At 37.9% G+C, this 14,651-nt stretch overlaps 1 protein-coding gene and 2 pseudogenes across 2 annotated transcripts; all 3 read right to left on the bottom strand.

Annotated features, from left to right (window-relative positions):
- Positions 1–2,061: 2,061 nt before the first annotated feature.
- On the bottom strand, positions 2,062–5,442 carry LOC137721092 (protein DETOXIFICATION 35-like; annotated as a pseudogene).
- Positions 5,443–6,348: 906 nt separating this feature from the next.
- LOC137719513 (protein DETOXIFICATION 35-like) lies at positions 6,349–8,918 on the bottom strand. Its single transcript, XM_068458559.2, has 7 exons — positions 8,616–8,918; positions 7,690–8,315; positions 7,422–7,478; positions 7,087–7,325; positions 6,831–6,949; positions 6,648–6,734; positions 6,349–6,544 (listed from the first exon to the last, which is right to left on the bottom strand). Exons 1-7 carry the CDS (start codon positions 8,916–8,918, stop codon positions 6,467–6,469), a joined length of 1,509 nt encoding a protein of 502 aa, XP_068314660.2. The 3' UTR covers positions 6,349–6,466.
- Positions 8,919–11,528: 2,610 nt separating this feature from the next.
- On the bottom strand, positions 11,529–14,366 carry LOC137720275 (protein DETOXIFICATION 35-like; annotated as a pseudogene). Its single transcript, XR_015961123.1, has 7 exons — positions 13,955–14,366; positions 13,093–13,718; positions 12,722–12,778; positions 12,389–12,628; positions 12,129–12,247; positions 11,946–12,032; positions 11,529–11,868 (listed from the first exon to the last, which is right to left on the bottom strand). The product of XR_015961123.1 is annotated as a protein DETOXIFICATION 35-like (transcript).
- Positions 14,367–14,651: the final 285 nt, after the last annotated feature.

Genomic DNA, 14,651 nt, shown 5'->3' with positions numbered 1-14,651 from the left:
TCCAACAAGGAGTGTGTGGGGAAAAACTCCGCAAGAAGCATGGAGTGGAAGAAAACCAGGTATTTCTCATCTAAGAGTTTTTGGAAGCATAGCCCATGTACATGTACCAGACGAGAGGAGAACCAAACTGGACGACAAAAGTGAGAAGTTCATCTTCATCGGCTATGACACCAATTCAAAAGGCTATAAGCTGTATAATCCAAACAATGGGAAGACGGTGATCAGTCGAGACGTGATGTTCGATGAAGAAGGAGAATGGGATTTTGGCCCGCATGCAGGTGATCTTCACTTCTTTCCTCAATTTGAAGAAGATAATGAACAAGGGATGATGGAGCAAGCAAGAGAGGTTCAACAAGAATCCACTACTCCACCTGCTTCACCAACATCAACCAATCATGGTAATTCATCAGCATCAGCATTGTCAAGTGGGAGTCTAAATGAAAGAGAAGTACCACGCACAAGAAGTATACGAGACCTTTATGAGGTAGCTGAAAGACTTGATAATCCTACACTTTTCTGTCTCTTTGCTGATTGTGAACCAGTCGACTTCCAAGAAGCAGTGCAAGATACTAAGTGGAGGAAAGCAATGGATGAAGAAATTGAAGCAATCCAGAAGAATGATACATGGGAACTCGCTATTCTTCCGAAAGGACACAAAGCCATCGGAGTCAAGTGGGTGTACAAGACAAAGAAAAATGCCAATGGAGAGGTCGAAAGATACAAGGCAAGACTAGTGGCGAAAGGCTATAGTCAAAGAGCCGGAATCGACTATGATGAGGTATTCGCACCCGTTGCTCGGTTGGAAACTATACGATTACTAATTTCTTTGGCAGCCCAAAACAGTTGGAAGATTCAACAAATGGATGTGAAGTCCGCCTTCCTAAATGGAGTTCTTGAAGAAGAAGTCTACATTCAGCAACCGTCAGGCTATGAGATCAAAGGGCATGAAGACAAAGTTCTGAAGCTGAAGAAAGCCCTCTATGGGTTAAAACAAGCGCCACGAGCATGGAATAGTCGCATCGACAAGTACTTTCAGGAAAACAACTTCATCAAGTGCCCTCATGAACATGCTCTCTACGTCAAAGTCAAAGATGGAGATATTTTGATTGTGTGCTTATATGTGGATGATCTAATCTTCACCGGGAGTAATCCAAGCATGTTTGAAGAGTTCAAGAGAGTGATGACCAAAGAATTTGAGATGACCGACATCGGGTTGATGGCATATTACCTAGGCATTGAAGTCAAGCAGAACGAAGAAGGAATTTTCATCTCCCAAGAAAGCTACACAAAGGAGATACTGAAAAAGTTCAAAATGGACGACTGCAAGCCCGTGAGCACGCCAATGGAGTGCGGAGTCAAACTAACCAAGTATGACAAAGGAGAAAGCGTAGATCCAACATTTTTCAAGAGTCTAGTTGGAAGCTTGCGCTACTTGACTTGCACAAGACCAGATATTCTCTACGCTGTCGGATTAATTAGTCGCCACATGGAGAATCCCACAACAACACATTTGAAAACGGCCAAAAGAATTCTTCGATACCTCAAAGGTACTGTTAACTTTGGCTTGTTTTATTCAAGTTCTGATAACTACAAACTTGTTGGATATAGCGACAGTGATTGGGCAGGAGATTCCGACGATAGAAAAAGCACTACTGGATTTGTGTTCTTCATGGGAGACACTGCATTCACATGGATGTCGAAGAAGCAACCAATTGTCACTCTCTCTACCTGCGAAGCTGAATATGTAGCTGCTACTTCATGTGTCTGCCATGCAATCTGGCTGAGAAACTTGCTGAAAGAATTGAGAATGCGACAAGAAGAGCCAACAAAGATCTACGTCGACAACAAGTCTGCAATAGCTCTAGCAAAGAATCCAGTATTCCATGACAGGAGCAAACACATAGATACCCGTTATCATTTCTTAAGAGAGTGCATTGCAAGAAAGGATGTGCAAGTGGAATACGTGAAGTCTCAAGACCAAGTTGCCGACATATTCACCAAGCCACTCAAACAAGAAGACTTTGTCAGACTAAGAAACTCAATTGGCGTCACAAGACAAGATTAAGGGGGGATGTTGAATTGTAATCTTGTCTTGGCCCAAAGATAATTGATCCGACCCATACACAAAGAAAGATCCATGCACATGCTAGAGAATTCTAGTAAAGTTCAAGTTGGTGGAAGAGTCTAGAAGAATGGTGAGGATTCCACCAACATACAAGATTAGTGTAGATAATTCTAGCTTAGGAAGGTAGTGGAATTATCTAGATATCTCTAGCATGATGTTTTCATACTTCTCCAAGGTTCCATCCATGCCTATAAAAGGAGAAGGCATCCACACCATTTGTAACAACCAAGAGAGCAAGTAGCAAGAAGTGAGAGTGTCAAGTAAGAAGTAAGAAGAAGCAACAAAGCTTCTAAGAGTGTTTGAGTGTTTCCTCTTGTACTAAGTTTGTGAGTGAATAAAAACCTTGTGTAATACTTTGAGAATTCTTTCTTTCCCTTGCCTATCAATTCCGCTGCGTTACATTTTTCTTTGTGAGATAAACATCTCCAAAGTAGTGAAGCATTTTTAAACCCCAACATTGGTTTCCCCACTTCTTTATGCGCTTTGTTGTTTGCTCCACCTGCATTATAAATAAGAAATTCAGTTACGAATTTGAAATAGTTTAGTCGGTTAGGGTAGTGTGTTAGTCTCATTCCATCCGAGTTCGTATCCCTTCTAGATAAATTAGAGTATGATAGAATATCGCTATATACTGATGAGTACCTCTCTGTCCCAGTTAATTCTACAAGTCAGAATCAGCAGGAAGAAGAACTGAAGAGCATTTCCACTCATCATCCCACCCGAAAGTCCCTATGCAGCACATAAAATTAGATTAAAAACCAAAGAGTAATTAATTAGACTGAAATGAAAATTATTAAATAAGGGTAGGATTGCTTATTACTACAGCTCCAAGATTTGCTTTGAAGCCAAGAAAGATGGCTAACGGGAGCCCAACCAAATAAATAACTACCAAAATTTATATAAGCCACCATCACTCGCCATCCACCTCTAATTGCAACTCCTACAAAAAAAAAAATGATTACCAATTAGGGCTGCAAATTAAGTTAATTAAGGAGACTAATTAGCTAATTAGGGAGACTCATTGGAAGGTTAAAACTGGTTGAAGTGATTATACCTGTTAAGACTTGTGTAGCACTGGTAAGAAGCATGGTTACACCAAGAAGGTATGCTAAACGAGCAAAGGCGAGCTGCATCTCTCCACTGCTGGTGAAAATCATGGCACTGTAGTCTCTGCTTATGAAGATAGCAACCGTGGCTAAAACCCCGACGATGAGAGCTTGCAAGACTGCAACACAGACGGAGTATTTGGCTGCTCTCGGGCGCCCCATCCCAATTTCGTTCGAGACTTGTGAGCTATGTGCAGATGGTAGATCATTAACAATGTGATACTAATTAGAAACACCTGAAAAAATGGAAAACACATTACTTGACAAATAACATAGCAGCATGTATTTACCTTATAGCAGCATTTATTCCAAGCAACAACATAATTTCCCAATTCCAAAAATTCATGCTGAAAGAAAAGAAAAATGAAGCAATGAGCACCTCTTGTCACTTGTTTAAGTCGTTTACAAGGGATTCTATCCGCACGTTAGTAGACATTGTCACTGTTCTAAAAATCCCCTCTTAAGCGCTAGGCTGCTGGTCACCGCTCCGATTAATGCCTAGGCATTTGGAAATTAAGAAAGGGCACCTAGACCTGCTGAGGCGCCCACCTAGACTGCCTGGGCACCCGCCTAGCCCACCCAAACCGCTAGGCACCAACCTAGGTTGCGACTCACTTAGACCGAAAATAGATAATTTTCATTTTGCATTTTATTTTTTTCAATAAATTGTAAGAGACTTATTGTATACTTGAATGAACACATATTATATGTTTGTTCCCCATGTTTTTTCATTATGTTCCAATACTTCATAATATATATGTCATTTTATTTTGTAGATGATCATGAAATTATATACATGTTAAGTATAAACAGACACTTATTTACATGAAATAAAATAGATTTACTTAAATCTGCCTAATCCGCCTCGGCGCCTCGGCGCCTAGGCACTAGGCCCTAGCCCGCCACTCAACTAGCATCTAGCTTCTTTTGAAATCTTGGAAATTGTAATAATCTTACCATATAGAAAAGGAACCAACATCAATGACTGCATTTGGAAGCAGACCGGTGAGAAGGCTTATACTCATCGAATACCACAAACCTAGGCAAACCATCATACAAGAAGCGACGGCTTAGCAAAATCCCAAATCTTACGAAACGCCAACAATGAAAATCCAGTCCACTCCTCTTTGCAGCAGACCATAACATAACCAACTTTACCAATTGCAACTCCCCAGTTTGTGATGTCACAAGCTACAGCTGCACCAGTTGCTCCCCAGCCAAAGACATTGATGAAGAGATAAAGTAGCCAGGTTTGTATGACCAGAGCCACGAATGCGATCAGCGTGATCACGAGAACCTTGCTCTGAGCCTGGAGGAACCTCTTAGTGGGCAAATTGATAGCATAGGAAAACATTTGAGGGATTGTCTTTAGGCTGTATACTTCAGCAAGATTCGCTATGCCATGTTCTTGGCCCAAAAATTTAGGATCGGAGCGGCAAAAAAAAAAAAAAAAAAAAAAAAAAAAAAGAACTGCAGAAGGATGATGCAGATGATGAATAACATAATCCATGAGAACTGCATATAGATTCCTAGCTTCCCTACTTGGCCTGCTCCAAGGGTTCCCAATGCAGTTGACATACCTTGCTACATACATAATATGTACAATAATTATTAGAATATGGGGTTGCTTTCTGACTATCAAACGCTTCTGGTGACGTTAGTGTTAATGAATCATAGAAGCGTTCCCTGGAGGTGTGTTTTTAGGAAGCACTTGAAAACCCTTAGAATTTTTAATAAACATTTTGTGGTGTTACTACTAAAAGTACTTAAGAGTAAAATGGCGTATGAGTAGAAGTAGAAATCTTACACCATTACTAAATTCCAGAGAGAAAGCTAATACAGCAACAACGTAAATAAGCAGCAATAAAACCGGTTACAAAATTATAATTGAAAATATAACCAGACCAACACCAAACTGACAGTAAAAGGTTAATTGCGTGTACTGTGCTTACCAGGAAACCAAAAGGGATGATGAAAATGACACTGAGGGAGAGAGAGACAGCAGTGAGCTCGACATCTCCGAGATGACCGACGAAGACGGTGGTTATGGACTGAATCAGGTATTGAAAAAGAGAAGTGCAGGCCACCGGAGCTGCAATTCTCCACAGCCTCTTTCCTAGAGACCTCCATGGCCTCCCCAAAGCTCCTCACTGGAGCATAATCAGCAGCTGCTGCCGCCTCTGCATTGATTTTCAGCAATGGTGTTTCCATTGAGAGATTCAAAAGGGTTACTACTACTGATGCCTAGCTCCAACAAGTTATATTTGTATTTGTGGCGTTATTCTCTCACGTGATTTTTGTTTTAATATCTATGATTTTATTTAACTAATATTTTTTATAAACGATATTCTATATTAAACTAATTTAAGTTGTATAAAATGGTTTGTACTGAGTATAAGAGAACACATCCATCCAAGCCAATATGACTACGCCCACTTCCACAAAGCCTAAGCAACAAAGATAAAACAAAATAAGATGGGGAGATGGCCAATCAAGTCACAAAAGCAATTTACATAAAATAAATTTACCGCCGCGAGCATCACTATCCTACTGCACAAAGCACCTGTCTATTTTTGGCTCCGAGTGTTTGAATGATCATTACTACAATTTTCTCTTATTGATATAATCCATTGGGGGTATAATTTGACCACAAAAAAAAAAAAAAAAAAAAAAAAAAAAAAAAAAAAAAACCCATAAAAACAATCCATCGGGGTATTTGTCTTTGTAATGAAGATTCTTCCCTTTCTTTTATGGTTTTGTTTAGCACACCAAAATAGTAATCATAGTTTTGGCTGGCACTCCGAAATAGTAATCATACACGATTACACGGTTTACTATTTTACATTACTTACGAGTATAAGTGACTATTTTAGAGCATTGGTAAATTAACAATTCATTTTTCATTTTGAGGTAGGGATTTTTTATTTTTTATTTTAGAGTGTCAACAGCTTTTCAATTTGAAGGCATGCTGATGAATCCTGGATTCATGAAATCTCAAACTAGTATTTTTGTGTTCAAAACTTCATTGATCTAGCAACAAGTTTCAAACATTGAACGGAAACGAGGGGATGGACTTAGGGGGTTTTCCGGAGTGTGAAAGTCCCTGCACCATCGGAATTTAGCGTTGTGGGTGTTCCAGCTCCCTACAACGAGCACGGATGAATTAATCTTGTCTAATCCTTCATTAATTTGAAAAATAAATGGAGTATATACCCCAACTAAAAAAAGATGAAAATCATATACGTTCGGCTCCACTCTCGGTTTTGCTGTCTTGCCCACCCCACTTATGGACGCGATTTTTTGCTTGCTCCACCTGCATTTTAATTACGATTCCAATCAATAAGGAACTTCAGGATATACAATGCAATGCAGAAACCAAAGTTGAAGAGATTTGAAATAAAGTATTGATTAATTACCTCTTTGTTCCAGTTAGTTTTGTAAAATATAATTAGCAAAAGTATGGTTTGGAGAGCAGTTCCACATATCATGCCTCCCCAAAGTCCCTACAATATTAATCAAATAACTCATCAAGTACTTGGTGTGGGAGTTGTCAAATTATCTTAGGCATCATTGAAAGAAGAAAAATAATATTTATTTACCATGACTCCCCATTTTGCAACATGGCAAAGAAGGTATCCAAGAGGAATTCCAAAAATGTAGTAACAACCCAAGTTTAGATAGGCAACCATTGTCTGCCATCCACCTCCAATTGCAACACCTTCAAGAACAAGCAAGTCAACAAATGCATCAAAATATGCTGGCATGCGCACATGCAACACATATATCATAGATTTTATGTGCATGATGATCCATTCTGGTTATTATATAGTATATATAACATACATAACAAGATACCTGATATTACTAGTTGGACACTGTTGAGCACCATAGTTATACCGAGAAGGTATGCCAACTTAGCAACCGCTTGTTGCAACTCCTGGTCACTTGTGAAAAGCACAGCGAAATCATCTCTAGTCATTAAGATAATAATCATGAAAAGAATTCCGATCAGAAAAGATTGAAATACTGTCACATAGATAGAGTATTTTGTTGCTCTGGGACGTCCTAACCCGAGTTCATTAGAGACACGAATACTGCACAAGAAAATAAAGTTATTATAGACATTCTAAATAATCAATGACAAGTGCAAGATAAATATCAGAAAACTAATAGTCTAATGTATTACGTGCCTTATTGAAATATTTATTCCAACGAACAACATTGCTTCCCACCCATTTATGTTCATGCTGTGGAGACCCAAAAAAGAAAGAATGCTATTAGAAATCAAAAAGCTATCATGTACCATTAAAAGAGAACTTACCTGCACTAGATATGTGTATTGTCATGTGTTTTAACTTTCACACACAACAATATGCATTATTACCCCGTGCAGTTAAGTAACATCTATTTATGAAAAGAGTATAGGTAGTTAACTAAAAAATTTAAAATATTAATTACCAAATAGAAAGAGAACCAACGGCTATAACAGCGTTAGAAAGACTGCCGGTGAGAATGAGTATACTCATCATGTACCAAATCTCAAGGCAGAGCATGACTGCAGAGGCAAGAGAAAGTCTTACAAATTCCCAAATGTCCTTGAAAGCGAGCCATGAAAATCCAGTCCAACCCTCTTCGCACCAACCCATAATATACACAACTTGAGCAATTGCAATCCCCCATCTTGTGATGTTAAATGACACAGCTGCGCCCAATGTGCCCCAATCAAACTCATACATGAAGAGCCCTAGCATTCCAATGTGTATGACCAGACCTAAAAATGCAATCCATGCCAGCACCTTTACTTTTCTCTGAGCTTGGAGGAACTTCTGAGCTGGGAAATATATGGCAAGTGAGAATATTTGGGGGATTATTTGGAGTGTGAATTTTCCGGCTAGGTTCGCTATGTCGTCTTCTTGGCCTAGCCACTTTAAAATCGGCACGGCGAAGATGTAAATCGGCAAAAGGAAGAGGGTGGTTACAAATAGAATTATCCATGATCGTTGCAGGTAGATCCCAAGCATATGAACTTGTCCAGCGCCAAACGCCTGCCCGCACAAGGTCTCCAGGGCACTCCCCATCCCAAGCTAAAATTTCATTTCAGACAAATAAGTTTTTTGTATTCGATACATTGATAATTTAACAATATAACATACATGGTATAGTACTATTTTCAATAAAATCACATGTATACGACATAGTACTATTTTCATTGTTAGATTTTAGTCATTGGGAAGTTTCAAATACGTCAACATTTTTTGTACCATGTGTTTCAACAAAAGCTACCTAATTATTACGACAAGTTCTAACGAACAGTCTAACAACATAATATGTCAAATATCGCGTGTTTGAGAGAAGGGGAATTACAAGGGAAGGAGATTAAGTACCATCAATCCATCAGTGAATGTGGAAATGACAGCCAGAGAAATCGAGATGGCGGAGATCTGGATAGTTCCGAGATGACCGGCAAAGAGCAGGATGACTGCGTTAGTCCCATACATACAGATGATAGTGATCACTGACGAAACGCCTATTTGCCACAGCTTTACCGTCTCTATCCAAAACATACGCTGGAACGCATCAAAGCTCCTCACCGGTGCATAGTCTTCGTTCCCGCCTTCATAAAGAGGAGGTTTATTGCTCAACTCATCGGCGCCGGCAGCAGCTGTGTGAAGCAGCGGCTCCTCCATTTGTTAATTAGGTTTGAGATTTGAGTTTGAGAGATTTGGTACCTTAGTTTGTAAATGTGTTCTGTAAATAACATATTTGGTCAGAATAAATCTTTCATCGACAGAATGTAAAATATAAATAGCTTTCCTTGTACAACAAGAAGACCTACAATCTAGAAATACAACAAAGTAACAAATACAAATCAATCATATAACTCCTTCCTATCTAATTACATTGACATTCTAACAATTTCTAGTTACCAATGCTTCTCTTTATCGTTCCGCTCTTCAGGGTGTTAATAAAAAGTCACACACACAGGGATTACTCCCTTTCTATAGCAGCCCAGAAATGTTATAGAAAGTGTTGCAAAGCATTTTCTCTAATGCCATATTAGGCCATGCTATAGAAAGAATAAAACTCTCTGTAGCATTGTTCAATTGTTATAAAAAAATGCTATGAAATGTTTTTTTTATAGTATTTATTAAATGCTATAAACTAACATCTGTAGCATTTTTTAAATGCTATAAAGTGGATTTTTAAAATGTTATAATCCCACGTTATAGCATTTAAAAAATGCTATGACAAAATTTACTATAGCAATTGCAAAATGCTATTGTAAACTTTTCATAGCATTTTTCAAATGTTGTCGTAGCTTTTATTGCATTCTCGTACTATCCATAGCATTTGGCAGTATTTAGGAAACATCTATAGGGAGTTATGGAATCATTGTACAATCACATATCATTTCAGAAACACTTACTAAATCAAGGAACTTTTTTTATTCCAAATTACCAAAGTAATATCACTATTCAATCATTTACAACTATATGATATCTCAATTTTTTACAAAGAGAATTGAACTAAACAAATACAACCATATTCTCAAATTTTCATCTCTGCTTTTTAAGCACTGCAGCAGCTTCACTTTCATTTCTCACTCACTGTAATAGTAGAGATCAAGTCACTCAATGATGAAAATCCCTCAAAATAGACTACACAAATAATCAGCATAAACAGATATATCTTCACTAAGCAGAAACTGAACAAAAAAGAAGAAACAACTAGAGCAAAATTCCCAAATATGACCAAACCCAATTGCAAGCAGCAACATTTGATACAATCTAATAATGTCAATAAAGAGTCATTATTCCTAGCAACATTTGATAGAAACCTGATCATTATAACTTATAACCAAAGTTTGTATATAGATATGCGAACATATATGTGGAATTAGAACAAGCAAGTTCTGGTGATTACATACCTCTAAAACTATCGTGAACATACCCCAATTATGGGTGAGCCACTATATATATATATATATATCTTCAAGCTTATATTATAATCCTCTGCACTCCTTATCGTTCACCCATTGTATCATTTATGCATCCTCTAAGTTAACCCTAATCAATTTTTGGAACAAACGATAGTATCTACTCTAAGTGGTGGGGGATTGGGTTAAGCCTCACAATGTGTTTGCAATAATGTGGTTCAAATTCATCTTTGGCGAGAATCGAACCCAATACGTATCACTTCAAGTGAAGAGGAATACTACTAGACCGTAGTGTAAACTAATTAGAGCTGCACCCTGCACACGTAGTTTATCAAGTGCTTAAAGGATTGAAGTCATAATAGATCGGGATAGACTAGACTTGTAAAGCTATCAGGGAATGTATTTGATCGAAAATAAAGTTGGAAGTAATCCTAGTATCAATGGGTTTAACTTTTCTGATATGATAAGTTTGGTTTGTGGTGAAAAGGATATTTGTTTATACAATTTGATTAAGATTACAAGATGGGAAGTAACCTAATCAATACCACCACTAAGGATATATAATAGAGGTCCCTGCATTCACACCAATTACGCAAAAACAGAGAGAACAAGCCTCATTGTTTGTTAATTGCATACAATAGTGTTGAGTGTAGAAGAACTCTAGTTTTTCTGCCGCAATGGTTTCACAAGGTTAGTGGTTAATTGTCTTTGTGATTTGTTTATTTCCGCTATTAACTGTATTACACGTAGTGCTAAGTGGCTTATGTAATATAATATTAGAGGAAAAGAAAATTCTGAGAATAAAATGAAAGCAATTGAAGTTGACTACTTAGATTCAGAGGGAATGAGTAGGTGAGGTTTAGATTTTGAAAACCTTTCAATTTAACTAAAAAACTAGAGGGTATAGTAACAAAGTGGTGAGTTAGGAAAGGAAATATCTTGAGGTGGTTGACCTAAATAACGGTAGAGGAATCGTTTAAGATCCTGGTGCTGGTGGTTGATCAATTGAACAAGTCTAACTTAACGGTCCTAATTAGGATAAAAAGTAATTAAGCGGTTATAAGACGATGTATTATAAATGAAAAGTTGTAGGGTTTATAGGTGATGAGCCCTAAAATTTAGTGAACTGTTATTAACATTTCAAAAAAGTCATTAAGAATTGCAAAAGGGAAGTGCATGATAACTGTATTATTGAGGTGACAATACCGTTTTTATCATTTATGGTTCGTGCTAATTATTAGTTATAAAGAAGTTTGTCAGTACTTGATTGTCACTGACAATGAAGTGTTGTTATTAACTTAAACGTTAGATTTATTAATGTGACTTCTATGTCACATTTTTACAAATTAAGGGCATGCTTAGATCTCAAAGTAGGTAGGATAATATAAACAAAACAAATACACACAGACACACACAACAGCCATCCAAGCTCCCCCGCCCATGCAACCCCGACAAACACCCACCTCCTGCATCCAACACCCCGCCGCTGGCAGAAATCACCTCCCATTCTTACCACCGGCTCAGCCTTCCTCCACTTGTTTTCTCCTCAGTCCTCACCAAAACAGTGTCATCATTAAATGGAGCAAATAATTTAATCTACCCCTTAAAAAGAAAAGGGAACTTCAAGTACTTTCAGCTCCGTTGGCAGTTTTGATGTCTTGCCCTCCCCAGTTCCGGACACGATTTGTTGCTTGCTCCACCTGCAATTTGAAATACAGCCCATGATATGAAGTTGCCAAAGTTGAAGAGATTTGAAATATAAGTATTGATTAATTACCTCTTTGTTCCAGTTTGTTTTGTAAAGTATAATTAGCAGAAGTACGGTTTGGAGAGCAGTTCCACATATCATGCCCCCCCAAAGTCCCTAAAACATCAATCACATAACTCATCAAGTACTTGGTGTCGGAGTTGCCAAATTAACTTGGCAACATTGAAAGAAAATAAATAATATTAAATTTACCGTGACTCCTAAATTTGCAACATGGCAAAGAACGTATCCAAGAGGAAGTCCAAAAATGTAGTAACAACCCAAGTTTATATAAGCAACCGTTGCCTGCCATCCACCTCCAATTGCAACACCTTCAAGAGCAAGATCAAAACATGGCATCATATCATGCTTGCGCAATCACACACTATAAATTTTGCACACATAACGTTTGTTCTTTGTTATATATATTACGTATAAGATGCATAATACATAGTGACTTGTCAAAGAGATACCTGATATTACTGGTTGGACACTGTTGAGCACCATAGTTATACCAAGAAGGTATGCAAGCTTAGCAACTGCTTGTTGCAGCTCCTTGTCACTTGTGAAAATTACGGCCAAAATCGTCTTTGGTTATTAAAATAATAATCATGAAAAGAAGCCCAAGCAAGAGAGATTGAGATATTGTCACATAAACGGCGTATTTGACTGCTCTAGGATGTCTTGATCCAAGCTCATTGGAGACACGAACACTATATAAGTAAAGAAAGTTGTTATAAATAATCCAAAATAATTAGAGAGAATTGCAGGGTAAATACCAAAGAACTACTAGTCCAATGTTTTACCTTATTGCAGCATTTATTCCAACGAACAACATTGTTTCCCACCCGTTGACGTTCATGCTAAAAAAACCCAAAAGTGGAAAAAAAAAAAATGCTATTAGAAATCAAAGGCTCATGTAACATGTAAAGAGGAAAACACCAGATACATTACTGTAGTGATATCCTAAACCAATAACGCATTTTCATGTATCTAAATGATTTTAAATGACATTACCTTATTGACTTAAAATATTGTCAAAGTGACATTCCCGTCATAGGTCACAAAAAGGATAAAGATTTTTTTTTTTTTTTTTTTTTTTGTTGAACAAAACAGAACAAAACAAAAAGGGTAAAGTTAATTATTTGAAAAAGGAAAAAAGTGAAGTGTTGATTACCAAATTGAAAGAGAACCAACGGCTATAACTGCATCAGAAAGACCGCCCGTGAGAATGAGCATACTCATCATGTACCAAATTTCTAGGCAGAGCATGACTGCAGAGGCAAGAGAAAGTCTCACAAATGCCCAAATCTCATTGAATGCCAGCCACGAAAATCCAGTCCAACCCTCCTTGCACCAACCCATAATATACACAGCTTGTGCAATTGAAATCCCCCATCTTGTGAGGTTAAATGACACAGCTGGCCCCAATGTGCCCCAATCAAACACATACATGAAGAGCGTTAGCATTCCAATGTGTATGACCAGGGCCAACACTGCAATCCATGCCAGCACCTTCACCTTCCTCTGAGCCTGGAGGAACTTTTCAGCTGGGAAATTTATGGCAAGTGAGAACAATTGGGGGATTATTTGGAGTGTAAATTTTCCGGCTTCATTCGCTATGTCGTCTTCTTGGCCTAGCCACTTTAGAATCGGTGTGGCGAAGATTTAAATCGGCAAGAGTAAGAAGGCGGTTACGAATAGAATTATACATGATCGTTGCATGTAGATCCCAAGCATGTGAATTTGTCCAGCACCAAATGCTTGTCCACACAGGGTCTCTAGAGCACTCCCCATCCCAAGCTAGCAAATCATTTCACAACGAACAAATAAGATTTCGTATTCACTAATAATCTGACAATATAACATATATGTTTGTCCACGTATATCAAACATATGTGGTATACTATTATTTTGACGTGTATAATATGTTTCAACAAAATTTACCTTTAGAACAATAGTTATAATGAACGATTTACTAGGATACTATGCTTATTTTAAGTCAGGAAGAATTAAGGGAAAGAAGATTAATTAAGTACCATGAATCCATAAGTGAATGTGGATATGACAGAGAGAGAAATGGAGATGGCGGAGAGCTCAATAGTTCCGACATGACCGGCAAAGAGCACGATAACTGAGTTAGCCCCATACATGCACATGAGATTGATAACTGCAGAACCGCCTATTTGCCACAGCTTCACCGTCTCTATCCAAAACATACGCCGCAACGAACCAAAGCTCCTCACCGGGGCATAGTCTTCGTTCTCACCTTCGTACATAAGCTGTTTATTGCTCAACTCGGTGGTGCTGTGGGTGGCTGGGTCGAGCAGCTGCTCCTCCATTTAGTTAGGCGTAAGATTTTGAAGTTTGACAATTTGGTAACTATTTGTATGTGCTTTATAGGAACTTTTCTTTATTGCTCCTCTCTACAGGGTGTTTCACAGTCACACAAACATGCACTATCGATCATGATTCACTTATATAGGGTCCCTTATATACTGTTTAGAAAGTACGTCGAAAAGTTTTAAATAATTACTTAATAATTGACGTAAGCACTTCAATTTCTCACTCAACTGCTCATTTAACGCCCCACCACAAAATCTCGAAATCTGAATGGTTCATGTTCTAGGTCTTAATTAAGTATTTTTCATAATACAACATTGACCACTCATTCATTTACACTCCACAATTTAATCTCATAATCTAAATCGTTTTTATTCTACTTCTAAGTGTCCA

This window comes from Pyrus communis, chromosome 1 (genome assembly GCF_041283825.1).
Source record: "Pyrus communis isolate YQ-2024b chromosome 1, ASM4128382v1, whole genome shotgun sequence".
In the NCBI taxonomy this organism is placed as follows: domain Eukaryota; kingdom Viridiplantae; phylum Streptophyta; class Magnoliopsida; order Rosales; family Rosaceae; genus Pyrus; species Pyrus communis.
Note: the sequence above shows the minus strand (reverse complement) of the source record. Positions and strands in the feature narration are given on the sequence as shown.

Excerpts from the sequence above, each read along its gene's own strand:
- LOC137719513 (XM_068458559.2), bottom strand. The coding sequence starts at position 8,918 with ATGGAGGAGCCGCTGCTTCACACAGCTGCTGCCGGCGCCGATGAGTTG. Across the intron at positions 8,316-8,615 it reads CATTCACTGATGGATTGATG|CTTGGGATGGGGAGTGCCCT; the intron begins GTACTTAATCTC and ends ATGAAATTTTAG. Across the intron at positions 6,545-6,647 it reads AAACTAACTGGAACAAAGAG|GTGGAGCAAGCAAAAAATCG; the intron begins GTAATTAATCAA and ends ATTAAAATGCAG.